Below are 24,784 nucleotides of genomic sequence, written 5' to 3'. Positions count from 1 at the left end.
TTGATGAACGTAGAATCTGGGCGTCTGAATAATGAGACATTGTGTCAATGTTTGGGGGGGGGGCTGTTGCTGCGGCGGTGGCGGGCGAGGGAGCTTGGCTCCGTGCCAGACACCCAGCGAGGGAGGAGTGCGCCTTGCAGACACACACGGCTGGGTGGGAGAGTCGGGGGGGGCAGGGAGAAGGAGAGGCGGTGAATTCCAGGGTTAGAGGAGGGTGGGGGCGTTGAGCGTTGGGGGGCGATGGAGAGGAAGGCTGGGACTTGGGGGAGGGTGGTATCGGTGAGGCCGCGGCAACAATAAAAACCGGCCCTCTTCGAATGACGAAGCCAAACTCAGGTGCATAAGTAGTTGGGTAAAACACCCCGCGGGGATGCGCCCGGACTCATCAGATCGGGGAAGCGCAGCCGAGTTGAGGCCTGCATGGTGCTTGGATCTGTGACCCCGGGGGAGGGGTCACCTTTTACAAATCAGAATTATTTTTTAGAATCTTAATGTTTCCTGGAGGAATCCAATAAGCTACAAAGCTCTTTTTCACAGATGTCCAAGTAGGTTCACAGATGTCCAATCAGACTCATCTCGGTCTCCTGACCTGGTATTCCCGTCTCGGTACACTCCACTAGACCATGAAGGTTGCGATAGGGGCTGGCGGGGCTTAGGGGGTTGGCAATCGGGGCCACTTGCGGCAGCATCCACGGACAACGAATCGATGCCTCTCAGGTTGAGGACAGGGAGCTGTGCAGTGATTGCGACACGTGACCAGTATTAAAGGTGACCGGCAGCAAAGGGCCGACGGTGGTGGTGGGAACACTGGGAGGTGCTCGGGGAAGAGGCGCAGCAGGATCCAACCGGACGTGACGCATCAGACGCTGGTCGGGTTGAAAGCCGTCTGAGTTGAAAGGCGCGCCCTGACAATCAGAGAGAAGTGGAGAGATCACTGCAAGGTGGTGTAGGTGAAGGCAATGGACTAGGTTCCATTGCGGCTTGTGTAGGGCCCTGAGTTGAATTATTCGAACCGGTGGTCGCCGGTCTCAGTGGCAATATGAGTGACCGGCTTTAGGGCTGAACCGCAGATGCAAAATAATAATAGTAACTTTAAGAGGAAAAATCCATCGCTTTGAATGGAATGACAGGGCGTTTCAAGTTTCTGTTTACATATTAAACATGTTTCCCCCTTTCCAAGGCCACAGGCGTGTTCTTGTTTATGTGGGATAAAGCGGTGGTGTTCGACTGCTCAGGAAATGTGGTGGAGAGGAGGCACAGCTGGGATGCCCCCTTAATTTTCAGGGTCAGCGAGATACACATTTTTAAAATCATTTTGGATTTTTTTTTAAAGACAAGTTTTCATTTTCGGTGCAACAAAAACCAAACGAGGCAACACACATGTGAGCGATTACAATCAGGAAGAGAAGCCGCCCGTTCAAATTGGAACGTCACGGCTTTTAATTGGACCTCGCCCGCTCGCCTCGCCGTGGTAATTAACGACGAGGTTTGGTCGCTCGGCGTTTACTTGAGGAAAGCAGTGGATCCTGCCCGCGCTTAGGGAGGATTAATTTGCCGAGGGAAACACGACTGGCTGTGAGCCAGCGATCGGCAACAAGCAAAACAAAGCACCCTCATTCAATTAAAGCCGTGCGACGGTTTGTCAACATTATCAACTTTCAAAGCACGCCCGAAAAGTGCCTCTCGCGGTCTCTGTTTTGCATCAAAGGGCCGCCCGTAATATCGTTTCTCTGCAGCCCTCTTTAGAGCGCGCTATCACGAGAGAATTTTGACACTTTGGAAATAACAGCAAACAGGAACAATCAAGCGGAAATTGGCAGTTGCCGACGGAGAACGTTTGAGAAGAGCGCCATGCCGAAGAACCTTTTTGCGCGCCCCTCGCTAATCGACATGACTCCGCTTGGCTTCGCGAAGGCTGCGCGCATCACGACGGGCAACGAGCTCGCTCAGCACTCTCGGGGCGGCGAAGTAAAGACACGCAACGCTTTTGATTGTTCCCACAGAAGCAAAATAAACAACCCGGCGGCGGCGAGGGCGGCGGGAGACGCGGGTGGGTCTCGCCCGCTCATTGTTCAGGACCTGCTGTTCGGTCTTCCCGTGGGAATGTCTGCTACCTCGTTTGAGAATATTTTTTTTTCTCCTTCTCATTTCAACGTTAGAATTGTTTTTTTTTCTTTTCATTTTAAAGGGGATCACGCCACACATTGAGATGCAGTAGCGGCTGCGGCGGCCGCAGTAAGCGGCAGCGGCAGCAGCAGCAACAAAAAGATCTCGAAGTGAAAAAGAGAATCGCGGGCTTGGTTACAAAGGAGACACTACACCGGGGCTGAACAAGGGGGGCGGCTGTTAAGTTGTTGCCGAGCCGCGGAGTTCAGGCGAGCCGAGACATTGCCAGGCAGAGTATCATTTGTGTGCTCGGAGGGACACGGCTCAAGAGGAGCACTCCAGCGAGAGCCTCATGCAAGGTAATAAAGCCGCTTTTTTTCCCTCAAAGATTTATTCGTTATAGAAGGCGCTGTGCGCCCAGTGGTTGTCTTGGGTTCAGCGAGATCACCGGATTTACATGTTCTTTGTTCTCTCTGTGTTATTATGTTTGTGAATTAATAACCGAGGTGCACTTCAAATATATATTGTTTTTAAGTGGTTTATTTATTTTACATGGCTTCTCACGTGCTTTAGCCGAGTGCCGCTCGCTGGAATGTGACAGCTTTTGGACGCCGGCGATTTCGCTGCGTAGATGTTTCGTGTTGATGAATAATGCAGCTGTTGGTGCTGCCTTGGTGCTCAAAGCCGCGATGCTAATTGTTTGCCGTAGCTTTAGGTTCTGATATAAGTTGAATTCCCGATTACCTTTCATGAATGTCGGCGCTGACGCTGATGAGCGTAACGGGTAACCACGCGGATTCGGGAACATAGCGCACGTTATTAGGACCTGTCGCTTGAAGGCGTGATGGCCATGAGGTCGAGACGAACCACAGAGTGGCAGCCAAAGCGGTGAACAAGTTCACAATTACCACCGCGGAGATGGAGCGATGAAATCAGCCGGTGCGGAGGAGCTAGCCGGACTGTTGCGTCGCAGGCATTGCTAGGGACGGCGACGGCTTGGCCAGGGACTTCATCCAGATGTTGGGAGAGTGAATTTCTGAAAGTTGAGTAAAGAACCCAGAGATTGGCGCGGGCAGGCAGCGCCAACTGTGACGCGTCCGTGTTTGGGCTGTGACGTCAGCGTGTCACGCTGGGGTGCTTCATGTCACCGTGGGGCAGCTGCGTGGAGACTCGCAAGCACGCGTGCGACGGCCTTGGTGCATAATGTAAGCGGCGATTATCGCGTTCCTCTCGGTTTTTTCTTTTTACAAAGGGAGAAGCTGGTCACTCTGGGAGGGCAACTTCACATTGTTGAAGGCGTGAGTAGATAGGACCGTTGTAAATAACTCTCAACTAAAATCACTCGCAGTCAAAACGGGTCACGGCGGTTTCCTGTTCAGTCGCAGTTACGGAGGTGCTAATCTCCCGCTTACAGCCCAGAGCCAGTGGTGTAAATTCCGCATTCCCATAACAGATACGAGTCTTTTTCGGTAAAGTCACGTAGGTAAAAAAATTAAATAAATTAAATCACGACGTTTCGGGCGCAACACAAGCATCCTTCCTCAGGTGGGGACAACTTAGCCAAAGCACACCGCTTAAGTGTGTAATGAAAGCACAACGCTTAAATGTGTCAGACACACTTAAGCGGTGTGCTTTCGCTAAGTTGTCCCCACCTGAGGAAGGACGCTTGTGTTGTGCCCGAAACGTCGTGATTTAATTTATTTAAATGTTTTACCTACGTGACTTTACCGAAAAAAACCAAAGAGTATGAATTCTTGCATTCACGAAAACTTTAAATCTAGAATTAGATGCGAGTCTGTTCTCGGAATGAACATTACTCCAGTACTGTTAACTTTTATGTTGTTAATTGGAGCCTTGACGTGAGCCGCAGTGGCCTGCACTTGATACCGATGCCATGTGACGTTTGGGCAATGTCCACTTTCTAGCAGCTTGTGGTGGTGATGACTTTGATTTGTGAAAGTTTAGCTCGTAACATTCTTGGCATTAAATGAAATCGAGCTCCGGTGCTGCTGCAGAGCAAGGTTGAGAGACGTCGAGTGGTGGCCGTTTTGACGGCAGTGCGCATTCGATTTATTCGAACGAAAATTAAAAACTCTTCATTTCAGGCCTAATTCAGGCTCGACTTAAATTACTCTTGTCGTGGCATCAATTAGGGTTGTTTAAAACCCGCAGAGGAAAATAGCAAGTCGGTAACACGTCCAATTTTGTTCCATCATAGTCATACTCATCAATGGCTCGTTAATTGAAACTTATAACGGTGCAACTTGTGCTGATGAAGACATTCTGTGTGGGGAGAATTTTACCCCCGCTGTGAAATTTTATAAACCTTTTCAATCAGTCGAGCCTTACACAGAGAGAGAGTGTTTGCATCTCGATGGCTTTCGCTTGTTGAAATACGGGATTTGATTTCAATTGAATTGCGCAATTTCCAGCCAGAGTCCCAGGTGCTCAGTGTTGACTTTGGCCACACCTCGCTCATCCCCGAGATATGAGCGCCGCCTCCGGCTGTAATACGCCATTGTTTACTCGAATAAGAGGCGATCCGCCGCGTGATATGCCAGTGTTATGTAACACATCTGCTGCGGCAGGCTGCTGTCATCGCGCTCGTCCAGTGTTGGCGTGCGTTCGACGACGACGACGCCCACTGGTTGAGCCGGTAAAAGAAAAATTAAAGCCGCAGGGTCAGACAGGCAAGGACGGCCAGAGACGAGGCTCCGTGCTGATTGCGCCGCGGCCGTCCTGCGAGATGATAACAACCTCGCCTGGTATGCAGGAGGTCTTGCGTTCAATCCCGACCCTGACGCCTGCTGTATATTTTGAGTTTATATATTCTCCCTGTGGTTGCGTGGATTTTTCTCCGGGTCCTCCAGTTTTCCCCTCCACATTTAGAAACACGCGTTTCGAGTTTTTGTCTGCTATAAATTTCCACGTGATAAGCCACTTCGTTGAGCTCTCGTTTGTGGCCAGGTCGCGTATGAAAAAGAGCCACATAGCACAGTGGGGCCTTACCTGCTAAAATAATAAAATAAAACATAGATCTGCAGCCGCTTCCCATCAATCCTTTGCTGGCTGCTCGACTCCCCCATGGATCGTAAGGCGGGGGGGGGGGTCGATTGAGGCGGGTGGTGGTTTGCCCATGCCTCACCATGCCGACTTGGTGTGGGTTAGCGAGGGCGAGGCGGTCTAGCGAGGGACGAGGAGCGTAGATGTGGGAACATAGAAGCACTGTACAATAATGGATTTTGCCGCACTGCTAAATTACGTTTCATGGGTTTTTTTCTCTCCCGGTGTTTTTGTTTCCTCCCACGTATAAACACTCATTAATTAGTTGATAACGCCTCAATATATAGGGCCAATGTAAAGGAAGTGCCTTTATATTGGCCCTGGTGGCCTCAGCTGATGGAAAGCAAAGCATCCCCTGTGTCCGTGGCGTTACCCCGAGTCCCAGTTCACTCTGCGCTGCCCTCTGTTGAGAGCCCTGGAAATTTGTTGAAGAGCACTTGGGATTATTTGAGTCCCCTCCACATTATTTATGGTTCTTTCCACATGGTGCATCAAGCGTTGCGTGTGACTCGTACCAGCACAGTGCTTCAATCGTAAGAAAATACGTGAGCCTCCTTTATCCTTTCGATGGGTTTTGTACGGCGTCTTGAGATGAAATTGCATTTGGACGTTAAATGTGTGTCATATCACGTGTGCTGCACTTACTCTACTACTTACATAACTCGTGGGTTTTCTCTCCGGTTTCCTCGCACATGTTTGAACGGTCACGAATGGAGTTGGTCAAAGATCCTTATATAGGATTACAGAACTTGGGCAATTAATGTTGCTGGTTCTCGCTGCCTTCCCGTTTGTCTGTCCTTTCTCCAGCCCCTCCACGCATAAACTGGGCACTTACACATTCTACAGCATGTTGAGAGACAGATTGCATGAATTACACCACTATTTGAAAAGACAAAATTGTTGTTACTCATTTAGTTATTACTCGATTAACTTGAACTGGTTGGCACCACTATTTAAAAAGAAAACGATTGTTGTTGCTCATTTAATTTCAACCGTGATGATGGGTACAAACTTAGTAATCATTGGAAAGATGTTATCAACCACGCAAAAAAGACTTAATTACACTTTTTTGGACTATCTTATCTGACAGGCACTATTTTATTTTACTTTACCGAGTGTTAACATCCCCAGTTATTTTTTGGCAGTGCTCTCTTCATTGTTCAGCCAGCATTGGTATAAACATGGGCATTTTCGTTCTTTTGTCTATCATGTGTATCAGACCTCCCCTCCCCCCTCTCTGTCCATTGTGTTGGCGTGTACAGCAGCAACCTCGTCCAAGCCGGAGTCCATTGTTTTTCATTGGCTACCACATTCTGATGAGCCCCCCCCCCTCTCCTCCCCCCTTCAACTTGCTTATAAGGGATTACTTCTTGAATCATTGCCTCACTTGATGCAGCTAATTCGGCTGTGACGGTCCCACCTGATGACGGAGACTTGTGTTGCCTCCGAAACGTCGTGATTTTTGTTTTATTTTATTTTCATTAATTTTGATGTTTTACCTACGTGACTTTACCGAAAAAACCTAAGAATATTTAATTATATGATTACTCAAATAACTTGAAACGGTTAAAATAAAACCGTACAACATGCTTGCTTTGAAACATTCCGTGGCATGGGGAGGCCTTCATCCAGCAGTGGAGCGTACACGTGCACACATCTCACATGCCCTTTCCCCTCCCTGTGGCCATTTATTCGTCGGCGCAGAAGCAGCGCAAGCGGAAATCGGACGGCGACGGGGGCCCCCCCGTGCTCTCCCGCCAGCCTCTGCTGCCCTCGCCCGTACTTCTGCCCTCTCCACCACTGCCCCCGACGCCTCCCCCGGCTCCTCCCCCTCTGCCGCCGCCGCCGCCGCCCGAGCGCAAGGAGCCGCCGGCGCTGGAGGCCCCGAAGCGCTCCGAGGCGGCGGAGCCCGAGAAGGAGGCGGCGCAGAGCGGGGCCGCTCCGGCGCCCGGGGCAGGAGACTCGAGCGGCTCCGGTCAGCACGGCGAGGGCGGCGACGTGGGGCCGGGCGAGCAGGCCGGCGCCGCGGCGGCCACCGCCACGGAGCTGCAGCAGGAATACCAGGTGAGACGTCGGCCGTGCCAGCGCCAGGTCAAATTGAACCTTGCACGATGGCAGGTGAGAATTTACCCTTGCTGGTGCCGGGCGAGATAAATCACCTGCGGGACGTCGTCATCCATGTGAACGCTGGGTGAGAAGTTGCGTGCGTAGCCACGGGTGAACGTTGATCAACGCCGGCCCGCGTGGCGAGCACTTAGGCGAGATCTTCTGTGCAGAGGCACGGGTGAGAAATTTGCCGTACGAATGCTAAGTGAAAACTTCCGTACACGAGCACAGGTCAGCACAGGTGAGGACAAGTGAGCACGTGTCAGAACTGTTTTTTGTCTGTCTAGTTTGTTGTCCTTCCCCCACATCTCTGATTAGCATAGTTGGCGACATATGGTGCAAACGAAGTTCAACATACATACATAGATAACAGGTACGGCATTTGAGCAAGTTCCATTGGCAGTGGCAGCTTTAGGTGAGTGGATGCGGAACTGAGCCTTTAATTATTCCAGAAATGTTAACTGTTTAAAAAAGAAAAACTAAACTAAAGCTTTAAACTATTTGTATTTAACCAGGTAAGGCCTACTGAGCTATATCACTCTTTTTCAGAAGCCACAAATGATAGTTCAACAAAGCGGCTTATCACGTGAACATTGATAGCAGCCAAATACTCTAAACGCGTGTTTCTAAACATGTTTTTAAATATGCGTTTAAGTCGTCGTCACAAGAGTAAATTATTGAGCCGGAGGCTAAGTTATTAATTTGAGAGATTTTCAGGCCACATTCCTCCACGCTTACCGGTCACATGCTTCACTCGGCGGCATCCGAACGTCACGAGTGCGGCATTCTGCCTGAAAGCTTCACTTGTTGGAGGCTTTCAATGAACGGCAGAAAAATGCTCAAGTCCATACGGCGGGCTTGTCGCGACTTGTTGGTTGAACCGGTTACAACAAAAAAATCTATATAATTATCAGCAGAGGTGGGACAAAGTCATTGTTATGCAAGTCCAAGTCGAGTCGCAAGTCATTAAATTCATGACTCGAGTCTGACTCGAGTCCAAGTCACATGACTCGAGTCCACATCTCATAGGTGGGACAAAGTCATTGTTATGCAAGTCCAAGTCGAGTCGCAAGTCATCAAATTCATGACTCGAGTCTGACTCGAGTCCAAGTCACATGACTCGAGTCCACACCTCTGATTATCAGGTCAACCGAAAGTCACCATTAATGTGCCGTTAAGCGGCACCCACTCGAAACAATCCTCGTCGTTGTTAAAATGGTGGGACGCGCGGCTGGATTTCTGACCCCGTGTTTGTCTTGCCGAGTAAACCCCATGGTGAAACATTCACTGGCCATCTCGCTTGCGATGCCACATCCAATCACGACTCCTGAGCCACATCTGGGCAGCGCTCTTGATGGCATCCACCTGAGTCGGTGTTCAGGGGCTCTGTGCCAGTAGAATGCCTTCGCCTGGCGTACTTTACCGCCGGGAAAATCAACATACCACCGGTGCTTCTGGCAGACAGCTATGAAATTCGTTTTCCTCTTTATTTTTCCTTCCCGACGTCCTTGCCGTCCGGTTTTGTCCAGATATATATTTTTGTTGCGCTGAAAATGCAATTTTGAATGCTCGCGCATTGAATGGGGAAGCCAAAAAATGTGGCATGGAATGGGTCCTTCCCCAGAGCCGAGCACGGCGCCATGACCTCGCTAAATGGCCGCCCGTTTGAGGGAGCCTAGTGGCACAGACTCTGACCCCACTCAGCTCCGGGGTCTGCAGCGCTTCGGATTTCCCTCTCCAAGTCATTCAATCTCCCCTCTTGCAAATTAATGAAATGGATGTCAAGTTGGGTTTCCATTTATATGTTGATTACAGCGATATGGCATTACCCGCACATTACGCACGACGCGGTGAGCCTCTGGGCGGTGCACCCCGGGGGAGTCGGGGAGCTGGAGACGTGCGGGGTGCAGAGTTTACCCAACTAAAACTCAATGGAACCACTAGTGTCGTATAACGATAATGTATACACTGGTTCATTATGCCTGATAAAGAAATTGTCATTCACCACTCCTAACGACGCTGTAATCGCGTAACGAGCCTCGCTCCTGCCGTCTCCGCCCCTGGACAGGCGTCTTTCGTTCAGCGCTGGTACGAATAACACGAAGCCATCGCATTTAAAGAATGCGCTGGGTTTATTTTTCTCAGCGAGACGTTATTCGACTGCCGTTGACGTTGGGCAGACGGCCGCCGTGTTCGCGTGCGGCGGTGGGACGTCGGCGCCGTTGCCCGGTCCCCCCTTCCCCCGAGCCTCCAATACGCCCCTGGTGTTCCGAACGCTCTCTAATCCAATTGGCCAAACATCGCGGTGAAGGAAACCTCCTGAAATGCCCTTCATAGAGTCTCAACACTCTCAATACCCATCGAGGACATGATCTGTCAATTCCCCGCCTACAGCTTACATCTCCAATTAGCACGGTTGGCTACGTGTGGTGTAAAGGAAGTTCAGCATACAAACATCAGTCTAACAAAGTGATATCTGAACGGGTCCTGGGCACCACTCCGAACTCACCGGTGTGGTCAAACAGCCCCTGTGACGGGCACAGAGTGGGGAGTCCTTCATCCAGCAGTGGATTAACAATGGGATATAAATCGTAATTATTGTTATATTTGCTCTTGTTATTTCAGCTGAACAGTGCCCGTGGAGTGTGTGTGCATAAGACTAAGATCCAGGCCGCATGAACTGGTTAAAAATATTGCTCGTCACGCTTGCCTTGCAACGCAAACCAGGAAATCGGTCTCTAATTTTCTGGCCTTGCAGCTCGTTTCACGCTCGTTCATTAAGACGTGTTTATGTATTGATAAAGTACAAAGACAAAGATCCCCGTATAGCCTTTTACAGACTGTTGGGGAAAGTGCCGTTCGCGAGCACCTATGATGCTGGCATGGCACACGAGGGGGCAGTGGCCACCACTATGCCCGGCCGCCTTTGTCTCCCCAGATGTTTACACATTGCCCTACGTACTCATATGAGACTGAGTCAACCCAGAGGAGGTTCAGGACCAGTTCAGATAATTGTTAATGGCGTTGGCCGTGAATGGGAATTGAATTCTGATTACCGGGTTTGTAGCGCAGCGTGTTAACTGCTGCACCGCTGCTCCCCATGATATAGTACTAACACACACACACGCGGAGAGGAAGCGATGGTGTGTGCCTAGCGCATTGCATTACGAACCCAGTTACCCGAGTTTAATTCCCGGCCGCGGCTAACATCAGTGATGAGCGATATCTGAGCCGGTCCATGACGATCATGCCTTCTCCAACCCACACGACTGACCAGTGTGGTGAAGTATAGTCAATCAACTCCCGTGACTGACGCGGCGTAAGGCGGTCTTCATCCAGCAGTGGATTAACACTGTACACAAATATAGAGCAGCACATTACGTTGCTAAAGCACATTTAATTTTATTATAATGGTACGAGTATATGTGTTAATAATAATAGACTTTTTTTGCTGTTAAAATTGAGCAACTTTGACCAGCTCCCCTGTGTAAATGGAATTTTTGGTTTTTCAAAGTGGGGGGCTAAAGTCTTTAGTTTTCCCTCCCCGATCGCAACATTCACCCACTCCTGGTAGACCCATGCCCACTCGCAGCCTGGTGCTGTATTCACCTAGCGCCGCACAGGGCCAAGCTGACATCAGGGGGTTCCCTAGGCCAAAACCTGCATTGTTATCATATTATACACGTCTGCCAAGCAGGGACAGAGGGATGGGGGGAGGCGGGGCGGTTGGGGGAGCGCAATTTCTGCCCTGCCCTCCCCCTCCACGCGTTTCCCGACCGCTGCTCACGGGAGGCTGTTCCGGCAGGATGGCTACGGGTTCCGGATCGGAGAGCTCGTGTGGGGGAAGATCCGGGGCTTCTCGTGGTGGCCGGGCCGCGTCGTGTCCTGGGAGGAGGCCGAGCAGTACTACTGGTACTTCACGGAGGGCACGCGCTGGGTCAAGTGGTACGGCGACGGCAAGTTCTCACTGGTGAGGGGAGCGCCTGCCGTGGCGGCGGCGGTGGCGGTGCCCGCGGAGTTGGTGGGCTCAATACTACGATAAGTCGGCGTAGAGGAGGCCGCGTCGCTCGAAAGTCGGAGCGCTGAGCGGGCACATCCGGGATCCTCGGGTCAAATCCAGCCTGCTGCCTGTGGTTGATCAAAACGGCTTCACGAGGGTTGGTGGTCTCAGCCCGACCACCGCGAATGTCCGGCGGGAAGAATTCGGAGGTCAGAGCGCTGAGCTTGGCACCACGGAGATCCTTGCTTCGAATCCAGGCAGCCACCAGTCATGAAACGACATTCTGAATTGTAGCGAGTTGACTGACTCGGTCAGTAAAAAACTCATCCCATAAAATGTTGCTTCTGCACTCAATGTGGCTAATTTACAGCTATGAGAATTCAACTATCAGATGAACAGATTCACTATTGTGCAACGAGCGTTACTGCCTTAGGTGATGTCTGCTTTGAAACATTTGAAGAAGTAACCGGGGTGTGCCCACCCTCCCTTCCTTTGCCCACAGGTGCCTGTGGAAAAGCTTTCCCTCTTCAGTAAGTTTGAAGAGAACTTCCACCAGCCAACATACGCCAAGCAGCTCATCTACCGCAAGGCCATCTACGAGGCGCTGCAGGTGAGCGAACGCTCGTCACGTGCGCGGGAGCCACGCGTCGCGACGACATCATGCAGTGAATACGATGGCATTTAATGCGCGGGGGGGGGGGGGAGGGCAGAAAACGCACGCACGCGCGTCGTGTACGGCGCGTACGGGCAGCGCACCACGGGCCGCCTTGACCGCCCACCCCCGCCTTGACCGCCCCCGCCTTGACCGCCCCCACCTTGACCGCCCACCCCTGCCTTGACCGCTCCCACCTTGACCGCCCCCGCCTTGACCGCCCCCGCCTTGACCGCCCCCGCCTTGACCCCCCTGCCTTGACCGCCCCCGCCTTGACCGCCCCCGCCTTGACCGCCCCCGCCTTGACCGCCCCCGCCTTGACCGCCCCCGCCTTGACCACTCCCGCCGGCTCTCCCGCAGGTCGCGAGCCGCCGGGCCGGCAAGCAGCTCCCGCAGCTGCCGGAGGGCGACATGGACCACAACGAGGGCGACTTTGCGGCCCTGCTGGAGGAGCGCCTCAAGCCACTGATGGAGTGGGCGCTGGGCGGCTTCCCCCCCAAGGGGGCCAAGGGCCTGGAGCCGCCCTCGGGGGAGCCGTCGCCAACGCCGTGCGTCGGTGAGCCTCCGCGCCGGGCTGCGCCATCGAAGTCGGAAAACATTAGTCCTCGTACACGTACGCGATTCGTATTTATGTGCATGTACGCGTTTGTACATGTACACGATTTGACGTCCATAACCAGGGAGCTTAAAAATTGCTGTTTGTATTTTTCTGGGCATATTATTTATATGTATGTATAAATGATGGGTAAATACATTCACATTTTGAAAAAAATATATATTGAAATAGCCACGTCAGCTTCAAGCGTGTTCACACGTTAATCTTGCCTCTATTTTTATTTCCGTCTCTCGCGGCGCCGTGAATGATTTATGGGGCACGGTGCCGCGCGGAGGTCAGAGCAGAGGCCTGGAAGGGGGGCGGGGTGAAGGGGGGTCGGTGGGGGGGGCAGGGAGGGCGGCAGGGGAGGGGGCTCGCAGGCAGCAGCGGTCGGGAGACTTCACGATGACCATCGTGTCCCGGCGGAGTATGAGCACCAATGCATAGAGAGCTGATTACAAATAAAGTCTTAATCTCTGTCCTACTCAAATTGGCGTTGAGACATCTTCTATTTACAGCTTTTGAGCCAGTGGTGGAAATTCCACAAACCTATCCAGATGACAACCACTGTTGTCTTCCCACAATGTGGTAGCTATTTTATTGACCTGGGAGGGATGATGAGTTGAGTCAACCCCCAACCAGGATTTGAACTCGCAACCTTCTGATTGCGGAGCAACCCGCTCTGGAGTTGAGCCATCTGGTCAGTTGGAGAAGCGTGTGCTTGAAATTATACCGAGAGACAAAAGAGAGGAACGTGTGGATTCAAGAACACACGTGGGTCGGAGTCATCGTATGAACTGGTAGGAAAAGTAATTGGCCACGGGCAGCACACGTCACCAGACGGCGGTGAACCCCAACCGGGCGAGTGTTGTTGTTTTGCCCCAGTGCGGCAGAGCCACTGCCCGATGCGTCTGCCCATGGAGGGCCCCCCGCTGCTCAAGCGCAAGCTCGTGGACTCCTACGTGTACGTGGACCGCAAGCGCCCACTGCTGCCCAAGAAGCCCAAGCCGCCGCCGCCCATCAAAGCCAAGCAGATCAAGCTGGCCGGCCTGCGGGGTGCGTGGGCGGTTTTTGCCGCACGCACACAAATCACGCGCACGCACGTACGCGCACGCATGATATGCGGGGATGGAGATCCCCTGCGGAGCCGTGCACGGCCGCTGGGTTGATGAGTTGTTAAGGACGAGCGTGGTGCACGACGGGGTGGCGAGGCCAGCATCGCCACATCGGGAACTTGTTTACGGCCGTGTCGACCTATGGGAGGCCCACAACCCGTGCAGATAACACTTTGATGCTGGTCGTGGTTGGGAAGTGAACTCAGGCTGCCGGGTTCCTAGCGCGATATGAATACTCACACACAACTGTACAAAGACAAAGATACCCTTTATAGCCTTAGCAGACTGTTTGGGCAAGTGTTTTTAGCGAACACCTATGAAGGCTGGAAATTCACACGAGGGGTAGATGGCCAGAACCATGCCCGGGCGCCTTTATCTCCCCAGTGACGATGTGCACACACCACACCAGGTACTCATTTGAGGCTGAGTCGACCTAGAAGATGCCCGCGACCGGTTCAGATAATTGTCACTGATGTTGGTCTCGAACTTGGGTCGCCGGGATTCGTAGCGCAGCTCGCTAACCACGACGCTACCGACTGTACACATGCATATGCTGTGCACACTCGCAGACACAGGCATGCACGCAGGTGAGCAGCGAGTTCTGAATAAGCACAACTATCGCAGGTGAAGTTTCCCATCGGTGCAGAGGCCCCACCGCGTAGAACAGCTCAGCAGCTTCCCGCCTCGTGCCCGCTCGTTTCGCCCTGGGTAACGCGCCCTCCCTCCCATCTCGTTGCAGACCAACACATTTACGAAGTCCGGCGGAAAAACAGAAACATCGAAGGTAAAAGCAGAGTGGAGCTTCACGCCTCTCCGCCTCTGCCACTGCAGCGCGATGGGCGTGTGACAGCCACGCAGTCGGAAAGTTTTGATAATTAGTAATCGACGGGTATCACGCGCGCCTGGTTTTAAGAAAAGGACGTCGACCGACCGCTCCGTTGCGATCCCGGTGCCAAAGCCGCTCGACCGCGCGCGATATTTTTCAACTCCGTTGTGACGTGTACCCTTTAAGAAGACCGATGTGCGATGGGACGGCGTTCGGCGTCCGTAACCGTGACTCTGCGTCGTTGCCAGATGTGTGCATCGCGTGCGGCAGCCTTGACGTGATCACCCACCATCCGCTGTTTGAGGGCGGAATGTGCCAGCCGTGCAAGGTGAGACCGCGCACTTCGAGCCGAGCGGCATCGTCGCGCGCCTCGCGATCACCGCGCCGGATTTGTTCTTGCTCCCATTTCTGTTTGCTTCCATCGCTGTGCTTTTTTCTTTCGTGCTTTCACTTTGCCATTGTGGTGACCCCCCGCGTATCTCACTCGTGCACACAAGCCTATGTCCTGGTCTCTCGAGATCTCACCAGGTTCGACAAAAATAAACTTGAAGACGTGGTGCGTCTGACAGTAGCCTCGCAATTGTGCTTTTGGCGTATCGTACACATGTGTTGTGATATTTGTAAAGTGGTGTTGCTTTTACTTGTACGGTGTGTAGATAATGTACTGATCTACCACACTGGTGTACAATTATTTTGGTTAAACAAAAAACTCAACACGTTCGTCAATACCACGATGGCTTTAAAACAAAAAAAGACATTATTGACGACGTTTCAGGAAATGGTCTTTCTTCACCGCGCAAAAGCAAAGAAATGAACCAGAGTTGAGGTCAAACGGGCCGTGACCCCACCTGGCTAGAGAGACCCTTGCTTTGGGCAGTCATCTGGGGCGTGTTGAACGAGCGACTCGGTGACTCGGAGACGGCCCCACTGCGCTGCTGCGGCAAGACAATCAAACTCGTCGCTCCGTACGCGGCACCGCCAGTGCGGCCGCCAACGGCGGGGGCAGAGGGCGGGGAAAAACGTCGTTCGCAAAAATGTATCCGGTGGTGATCGCGCCCCGCGCACTCTCTACCTTCGTTTTTCCACAGAGCACCTTCATGGAGTGTGCCTTTCAATACGACGACGACGGCTACCAAGCCTACTGCTCCGTCTGCTACGGCGGCGGCGAGGTGCTCATGTGTGGCAACAGCAATTGTTGCAGGTGGGGGTCGTCGATGGTACCCGCCATGCTTCCGCGTCGCTTCGCCCGCCGTGTTCCGTCGGCACCGGGCCGCGGGTGATCGTTTGGGGAAGCTGCCCCCACTGAGGCGCCCTCGGAGATGAGGCTTGCGAGAAACTGACACCCCTGCGTCCCTCCCCCTCACCGCCTCCACTTCTATGTATGTTGAACTTCTTTCACACCGTACATAGCCAACCGTGCTATTTGAAGGTGTGGGGGAAGGACAACAAACTAAACACGAAAAGCGGTTCTCAAGAAATTAGTTTTCAATCTTCTATGGCCCAATGAGTACTGTCCTAACATAAAACTGGCTCGACACGCAGGGGTAATATTTAGCATTAGGGGTGCAATGGTTTGTTACGATTTAGGGTTATAATTTGACTTGATAATCGGCATTTTTATTTACATTGCAGTGACTACAGTGGCCTCTAGTGGCTGGAGTGAGTACCTGCTTGTGGTGTGCAAACATTGCTACTAGGGAGACAAAGGCGGCCGGGCACGGTGCTGGCCACCCCACCCCCTCGTGTGGCGTGCCGGCCTTCACGGGTGCCACTCGCTAACAGGTCTTGCCCCAACAGTCTATTAAAGGCTCTACGGGTGGACCTTTGTCTTTGTGTGCGCGGTGTCGCACGGCGCAGGTGCTTCTGTGTGGAGTGCGTGGAGATGCTGGTGAGCGTGGGCGCGGCCAAGTCGGCCATCGCCGAGGAGCCGTGGAGCTGCTTCATGTGCCGGCCCAAGGGGGCGCACGGCATGCTCAGGCGCCGCGACGACTGGGCCAGCAAGCTGCAGAACCTCTTTACCAACGCGCACAGCCAGGAATACGTCAGTGGCAGCGCAAACGCACGTGAACACAGGCGATCGCGCACGCGCTCTCACGCACACTCGCACACGCGCACGCCCCAGCGTAGCATCACGCTTGTCCTTGGGAGACGGACACGAGGCCGAGCGGTCTCGTGCTTGCATTGAGCGTGGAGCAACAACCCTGAGTCGGCGGCGGAGATGATTGTTTTCACGAGACAAACGCGGTTCAGTTGCGCACAAAGTGGTACTCGTTTTTTATTGAACGTGCAGGGATGATGGGCTGAGAGTCGTCCCACTCCGACTCGGCGTTGAACTGAGCGTCCCCTTCCGATTGGAGGCTGTGACACACTCGGCCACATTCCAGTGAACACGCCAAAGTTGGACCACCGTTGGCGCGTGGTTGACACTGTTGGAAAAAAAACGCCGGCCCCGACGTTTATGCATGTGCATGCAGACACCGGGTACAACGCAGGCTTAGCGGTGTGCTCACGTTCTGCCGCCCCGTGGCCACGTGGGCAACCACGGTCCAGAAGGAATGCGTTTCACTCGCGATGAGTCGCAATGATTCCCTCATCACGGAAGCAAGACCCCGCAGATGAAATGTTTCAAATAAAAAATATTGGTGATGCAATTTTAATTTCTCAAATAAAGATGAAATGAGATACACCTTCGTCATTGTCTCAATAAGTTCTGTTTGTGTTCATCTGAGCCACATTCAGTAACTAATTGTTACACTTTACAGCCCTTTGTCAATCCACTGCAGGATGAAGGCATCCCCATGCCTTGTTTGTCGTGGGGGTTGTTGGATCATGATTCACGACATTGACAGTGTGGTTTGGTGAAAGCAGAGGTCACAGACTTGTTTAGATATCGCTCACCATGGCTGGGAATTGAACTTGAGCTCGAAGCGCACTGCACTAATCAATGCACTACCGTGCCCCTAAATATATAAGTGTTATGTGACATTAATGTGTGACGTTTTACATTATTTTTTGTTATTTCGTATCAATTTCAAATTGTCTTGATTTCACAATAATCTTATTTTGTGTGCTGTATGTTGGCATAGATCTTGTGTAAATGACCAATATGTATCCAAAATATTTTTTATTAAATATAAATTGCAAAAATATATGTTGGGTTTTTTTGGAATATACGTTCCAACCCTAACCCAAATTGCAAAATGAGAGGCACCTGAAAGAGCTCATGTCACAGAGGGGCATGGTCCGCGCGCGTGGCACATGTCGCATGCTCGCTGCTGTGGACACCTCTGCCGAGGTCCGCGTGATGCGCGGAGAGCTCGTCAATGTCCGTGCACAGCACGCTTCGAAGAGCCACCAAACGTCCTGGTTTGGCAGGGCCAGTGCCAGTGGTTTTGGAAAGGCTATCCCGGTATTTAAATCTAACGCCCTCATGACGCCGGCAAAGGGCAGGGCTGCCGGAGTAGTGGGCGGGGTTACCTGGGTAGTGGGCGGGGCTACCTGGGCAATGGGCGGGGTTACCTGGGTAGTTGGCGCAGAGGAGTAGCTGGAGCCAACGTGAGATTGAGCGAGGAGGAGGCCGCTCACTGCATGGGCGGGGCTAGTGGCTGAGTGGGTGTGGCTATGTAGAAGTGGGTGTGGCTCACGGATTCGTTGCCAGCTCACCTTGTGTTCTGGATAAGCCTGCCAGAAACATGGTAGCTTTATGCATGCTGTTCGCCACTGGGTGGCATGCTCACCGTACGCTTGTTGTTGGGTTTTGCAGCCCATCCCAAAGATATACCCGCCAATCCTCGCCTCCCAGCGCAAGGCCATCCGTGTCCTCTCCCTGTTCGACGGAATCGCTACAGGTGCTTTGGCTTCATTGCTACGTGTGTGTATCCGTGTGTGTTGTTTGTGTTCATATGCCTGCCCTGCGCTACGAAACACGACCAACACCAGTTACGATTATCTGAACTGGTTCTGGGCCTCCCTTAGGTCGACTCAGCCTCAAATGAGTACCTGGTGTGGTGTGTAAACATCGCCACTGGGGAGACAAAGGCGGCCGGGCGTGGTGCTGGCCACCCACCCCCTTGTGTGCGGTTCCAGCCTTTATAGATGCTCGCTAACTGCACTTGCCCCAACAGTCTGTTAAGATTATACGGGGGATCTTTGTCTTTATGCCCTGTACACTGTCTCCAGATGCTTGCCGAGCAGAGGTCCACAGGCCCATAATGCCAAGCGACCAACAACAAGCAGTGCCCTTAAAGTTGCCATAGATAAGAGCAACTTGGGAAAAGAGACTGTGGGCAAGAAAGTGTTGTTGACGTGCCGTGTGGGTGGCTGGGGGCGCAGTAGAAATGAGACAAAGCAAACCATCTGCTTAACATCAGAGGAGGAATCAATGAGTGAAGTACTATTTGATGCGATCATCAACCATGATCAATCCACTGGTGGATGAAGGCCTCCCCAAGCCATTGCCACATATTATGACCTCGAAATGCAAAAATCTGCTTCACACCTGCGCATCAGCCGCGCAATTAGCTGATGTATTCAATGCCATATAAATGGCAATTATCATTAAAATAGTAGCTGAAAACATTTCCGCATCTCTTGCAAAATATGTCTGACAACCATAAAATACTGAGTGTCTACGCAAAGCAATTAGAAATCATTACCTCCGAATTATACCGTGCACGGGAAAGTTTAGCGTCAACTTATTTGTTAAACATGTTATATTTAATATATATGTTTGTGCATACCTCCGATGGTAATCAATTGTTTTACATTACAGTTTTAATTGCCCCCTTTTTCCTAATTCATTAACCGGCCCAGCTTTGCTCATTCCTCAGCTTCTGTGATTTCACCGTTGCAGCTGAGCGAGTGTGCGGCGGACGAACGAGCGAGCGCACACCCGTACCACGGTTGTACTTCCGTGTTTAACTAGGGCGCCATGGTAGCGAGATGTTAACTACCTCGCCTGGTATACAGGAGGTCCTGGGTTTGATCCTGATCCTGACGCCTGCTGCATGTTCACTCTTCCCGTGGTCGTGTGGATTTTTCTCAGGGTCCTCCGGTTTTTTCCATCCACATGTCGAGTATTTGGCTGCTATACATATCCACGTGATGATAAGCCACTTCGTTAAGCTATCATTTGTGGCCAGGTCGCTTTTGAAAAAGAGCTTTATACCTCAGAGGGCCTGACCTGGTAAAATCAAAAATAGTTTTTAATCGTTTTAACTACTCACTGTTTAACTACTCACTGTTTAACTACCCCCACCCACCCCCTGCTTTCTCTCCACCATGATATTAAATTTGGTTATTCATTTAATTTGATAAAAGTTCAAGCTCCATAAACTTCTCCACATTGGGGCACGTGGGAAATTGTAGCTCCGCCAGTGTGAAGGGGTCTCGGTCCATTCTCTAACGTGGAGTAACGCACTCCTCTGCGACGGTTCCCAATGGATACGCCATCTCATGACATGACGCTGGTAGCACGCAAATAATAATTCATAGCTCTTTTGTTCATCCAATGCTGGACGAAGGCCTCCCAACCGTGGTCACGATAGCAGAATTGAGAGCTTCATTTTTAACTTTAGACCTCAGCTGCTGCCCGTACCATCACGCGCGTGTCCCCCGCTAGGTCTCCTGGTCCTCAAGGACCTGGGTATCAAGCTGGAGCGCTACGTGGCTTCCGAGATCTGCGAGGACTCAATCGTGGTGGGCACCGTGCGACACGAGGGCAAGATTACCTACGTGGGCGACATTCGCAACCTGACGCGCAAACACGTGAGTGGGCCTTGCTTGCGGCCACCGCCAGAGTTGCCGGATCGCCGCGACACGGCGGCACGACGGCGATACGGTGCATGACCTGAGGCAGCCCGAGCGACTTGTCGCCCGTTTCTCTCAAGATCGCAAAACCGCGGTTGTCGTTTTTACAAAGAGCTTGATTCCTGATGAAAAATGTTCATGAATTTTTCATGCAGGAATTCAAGTTTGAAATCAATAGCTGTGTTACACGTTAAACGTGCTTGGTTTTCCCGCTTCGGAGCTTAAAGTAAGCCAGGACTATTGAAGTAGTTGATTGAATAATTTATTATGTTCCTGATGGCGTGCGTGCCTTATTGTAAAGTTGCGGTGATTAGAAGATGGGCGTTACGTTGCGTCAACTGCAGTTAATTAACGTTTAAGGCATCTTTATGTCTAATGGAAATACGGCAAAGAACAAAATCTATTTCAAATGCAAAATATAATTACACGGTTGTAGAAAACTGATATCGGGGTAACAGTGAAATCGTGAAAACGTATGTTATATCCTGAGACTGATTTCGCGGCAGTCCAACAAAATAATAATAATCTTTCCTTTCACCAGACAGGAGGATGTGAAAAGGTATAAAGCCTCTGTTACACAGAAACCATGGGTGCCCGTGTGAGCTAAGCGCCACCATTTCATTTTTGTAATCGCACCATTTTCATCGGGGAGTCATTGGCCTAGAACGCTTGACGTGGGCCCGGAGCAAGCAGTGAACCGGGGGCTGCCTGTGTCCCACGACTGTCCCCTCTCAGCTCACCTCTCCGCGTGCTGACGCCACGATGCACACGTGCGCACGATCGTTCACGATGTAGGACCGGGCGTCTTGGTGTCACGTGAGCAGTTCATGTGCACGCACCCGACAGCCAACGGCCGCCCAGCTGCCCGCTTGCCCTCGCCTCCCGAGTCCCAAAACCACGTAGCACCGCCGCCCTCTGCGCACGCCTGCGCTGTCCATGCCTAAGGCCGGCGCTGCCAGGGCCCCCAGCCGACCGCCAGCGCTCGCCTCCTGTGTCGCCCCCCCCCCCCCCCCTTTTCAAAGCCTAGCGCCTGGGCCCCTTCGGCTTGTGGCCCCGGTGGAGTTAGCGCTGCCTGCGTGCTCGATAGCCACACAATGGGAGAGGGGGGGAGTGGTACCATGGTGCTTAGGTCATTGCGTTCATTTCCCTGCCATGACTACCATCAATGACTTAGTGATATCTGAACCGACCCCTTCATAAACCCGCAGTGACCAGTGTGGTGAAGTATGATAAAAAAAAAACACCCATAGCCGACATTGAATGGGGAGGCCTTCATCCAGCAGTAATATGAGAAAGGACTGGAAAGTATTCTTTGTTAGTTTCCGTATCTTATCGTTACGTTGTTTATGTACGACACCAGAATACGGTGACTTACACTTATTTTTAAAGCGACATTTTCTTCGACATCCCGTCTACAGGCGACGAATTCGCTCCATCCCACAATGCTAGCTGATGACATAACGCATGCTTACTGTGCCATACCAGGGCAAAATGCTAATGAAAGATTTCCATCTTTGTAAAATTTATAAGAACAATCATCTTTTGTTACTAGCCTTGCGAAGAACGAAAAAAAATCCCAAGTCATTACAAAGGCCTGCTGTGTTTTGTACAGTGTTGAATTAAAACGACCCACACGATGCACCATATTTCAAATCGCCCAACTTTTCCAACTCGCAGTGATTGCAGACTTGACAAATCCGTTGCGTAAACACTCTGTAATCCCCGCCGAGGCTCGCCATGCGGGCTTAACCAAAGCCCGGCACGCCGCCGGCCACTACCGCCACCACCACCGCTACTTGCCACCCCCTGGGCACGGCCGCCGGGCCCAGGGGGGCAGCCGCCGGGCCCAGTCACCACGGCGGGGCGCTCGGCTCGCAAGGTCCGGTGGCACAAACAGCTGAGCCCGGTGGGCTCTCTTCTCTCGCAGATCCTGGAGTGGGGGCCATTTGACCTGGTGATCGGAGGCAGCCCGTGCAACGACCTGTCCATCGTCAACCCTGCCAGGAAGGGTTTGTATGGTGGGCGTTCCAGCGCAAGTGCTAGTAGCTAGCACGCGTGCCCACGATTTCATTGTCTAGTTCATTTTCAAGCGTGAAAGCAGCGGTCAGTGAATGGGGGCAAAAACAACTGTCATGTTTTTGGAAGTTTGGTAAAAGCATGCATAAATTAGCGTTGATGGGGGGGAGCTGTGTTTATTGTAAAGTGACAGAGAATGTGCTTGTGTTTTTTTTTAACAAAGGCACAAGATTAATTTAATTGCTTAATAATATTATTATCGCCGTGTGTTAGTTTGGTCAGCAGACTGGGCCTCCCCTGTGAGAAGGGAGCCGTGGGAACGTTGATGTCAGCAGCGAAGCAGGCAGGGAGGTTTCTGGCCTCGTGCCCCGAGGTGTATCGTCATCAGGGTTCATCAGGGTTGAGTTGCAGGCACGAGCAGAGACTCGTGACGGGCAGGCGGGCAGGCCAGGCAAGCGCTCTCTCGCTAACTCTTTAATAATGCACGTGCACAGCACCTTCCTGAAGTCGGCACCGCCGAAAGCCAGCGCCATGAAAATCCTAAATTGGAATTGTTTCACAAACTTACATTCAACAATGCTAGATTTAATAATGTGCGCTTTACGCTTATATTTCATGTTGCGGTGCATTCTAGTTTATTTTTTAATACGACTTAACAATTTTAATATGTTTACAATTAATGCTTATCCTACTGCCTACCTTGCTCGTGATATAATGAATAGGGTTGTGATGAATCTCCTCTCATATGTGAATCGTTGAATTCTCACGATTCAGAGCCACGATGCAATTCAATAATCTTTTATTGCCCCCTTGTGGTAAAAGTAGCGGCCCCTAGTGGCAGCAGAGGTCACATGAGCCCATTAAATACAATGCTGACATGAATTACCTGATGCACGTATTGTAAACGTTCCCATCGCTCTGTCCCATCCCTGATCTCCACATTGCTGCTAATTAACTTTGTCTATATACAAATCCTTTCTGATTGAAAGATAAACGTTCAGCCATGCAATTACTAGCTCAACCTCCTGCTGGTGGTGGATCTGCACTAGAGGGAACTCTAGAGAGCCTGTCTAGAGGCTATATTGGCCTACTCTTCCATGCTGTCCACGTTGCCTGCCGATGGAATAACTGTGTCATGCCCTGCTACTGCTGCTGCTGGGTGGACAGAAGCACGGGGGGGGGCGGGGGTCGGATCAAAATAAAAACTTCCATCCTTGTTTAAACTGCCGTGCCGGGAGATCGAACCGGCATAGCGGAAAATTTAATTGTGAGTGGGTAGCTAAGTAGCGGTGTCAACGGAGCAGATTGCGCTGCACCCGGGATGTCGTGCACGTTCAGCGATAGGGATTTTTTTTGATGAACAACAGAAGCCGAACCTGCGTCGCGTATCGGTCTGCGCCAGCAATGGACATCAGCGGCCCCTAGGGCAGGTTAAGCCAGGTCGGCGGCTGGGTGTTGGGCACTCCGCAAGATTCCAAGTCGCTACGTTTTCCTCGTCTCGGTGGGCTGCCCATCGAGCTGGCCGCGCGCGCGCGCCGACGCGGACGCGCGTGCTTGCGTTGCATGTGCGTGTGCGTTGCGTGTGCGCCGCGTGTGCCTGTGCGTTTGTGCACTCGCGTGCAGAAGGCACGGGGCGACTGTTCTTCGAGTTTTACCGCCTTCTGCACGAGGCCAAGCCCAAGGAGGGGGAGGAGCGTCCCTTCTTCTGGCTCTTTGAGAACGTGGCCGCCATGGGTGTCAACGATAAGCGTGACATCTCGCGTTTCCTGGAGGTACGGAACGGGGACATTGAATGGTTAATGTGGAGGGAGGGAGGTAGGTAGGTGTCTGTGCGGGTTCAGAGGTCAGAGCGCGGAGCCGACACGCCCTGGAATCCTGGATTTCAAGCCAGGCTGCCACCTGTGATTATTCCAGATATTCAAAGCAGAGTGAGTTGATGCTCTAATGGCTTCACCACAACAAAACCATTTAGCACCTTGAGAACCATTTTAAGGGGGCTTTATAAATTTACATTATTATAATGAGTATACTTAGTTTGGGTCTATGTCTACATTGGATACATTCCAGCTTTGAGAACTAAAAATGTTGCGTTTTGACTGTCGTCATACAACAAACATTGCTCTCTGTAGCAGACAAATTTCAGCATAACTCTTAAATGTCAGTGGAATTGTCTTTATTAGCTTAAGACTCGCATACAAATGGAAAAATATGGAATAACGTAACGATATTAATAATGCTAAATATTGCGTAATAATGTCCACTTGCACCTTGTTCCTTCCGTTGCAGTGTAACCCTGTGATGATTGATGCCAAGGATGTTTCGGCAGCTCACCGCGCCCGCTATTTTTGGGGGAACCTGCCGGGCATGAACAGGTCAGCGGTCGTGTTGTGACGCCCAGTGAACATGGAACGTTGGGCCAACGGTCCCTGCCACGTGCCAAGGGTTGGCCCAGCATTGCGTGTGTGCTGGGTACTCTCCCTGCATGAGTTTGCCTCAG

The 24,784-nt window shown here is 51.8% G+C and overlaps 1 protein-coding gene across 1 annotated transcript in view; it reads left to right on the top strand.

Annotated features, from left to right (window-relative positions):
* The window catches only part of LOC144719152 (DNA (cytosine-5)-methyltransferase 3A-like), a 114,484-nt gene that overhangs the window by 79,234 nt on the left and 10,466 nt on the right, over nucleotides 1-24,784 (top strand). Inside the window, exons 7-20 of the mRNA XM_078595025.1 lie at nucleotides 6,874-7,233; nucleotides 11,081-11,245; nucleotides 11,778-11,885; nucleotides 12,288-12,483; nucleotides 13,408-13,578; nucleotides 14,377-14,421; nucleotides 14,712-14,791; nucleotides 15,552-15,664; nucleotides 16,321-16,522; nucleotides 18,227-18,311; nucleotides 20,084-20,229; nucleotides 22,199-22,289; nucleotides 23,911-24,059; nucleotides 24,574-24,659. Of these exons, the coding sequence (XP_078451151.1) occupies nucleotides 6,874-7,233; nucleotides 11,081-11,245; nucleotides 11,778-11,885; nucleotides 12,288-12,483; nucleotides 13,408-13,578; nucleotides 14,377-14,421; nucleotides 14,712-14,791; nucleotides 15,552-15,664; nucleotides 16,321-16,522; nucleotides 18,227-18,311; nucleotides 20,084-20,229; nucleotides 22,199-22,289; nucleotides 23,911-24,059; nucleotides 24,574-24,659 (1,997 nt within the window). The remainder of the gene's footprint in view (nucleotides 1-6,873; nucleotides 7,234-11,080; nucleotides 11,246-11,777; nucleotides 11,886-12,287; nucleotides 12,484-13,407; nucleotides 13,579-14,376; nucleotides 14,422-14,711; nucleotides 14,792-15,551; nucleotides 15,665-16,320; nucleotides 16,523-18,226; nucleotides 18,312-20,083; nucleotides 20,230-22,198; nucleotides 22,290-23,910; nucleotides 24,060-24,573; nucleotides 24,660-24,784) is intronic.

The sequence above is a fragment of the Lampetra planeri genome, chromosome 5, assembly GCF_965212315.1.
Source record: "Lampetra planeri chromosome 5, kcLamPlan1.2.h2, whole genome shotgun sequence".
Classification (NCBI taxonomy): Eukaryota; Metazoa; Chordata; class Hyperoartia; order Petromyzontiformes; family Petromyzontidae; genus Lampetra; species Lampetra planeri.
Note: the sequence above shows the minus strand (reverse complement) of the source record. Positions and strands in the feature narration are given on the sequence as shown.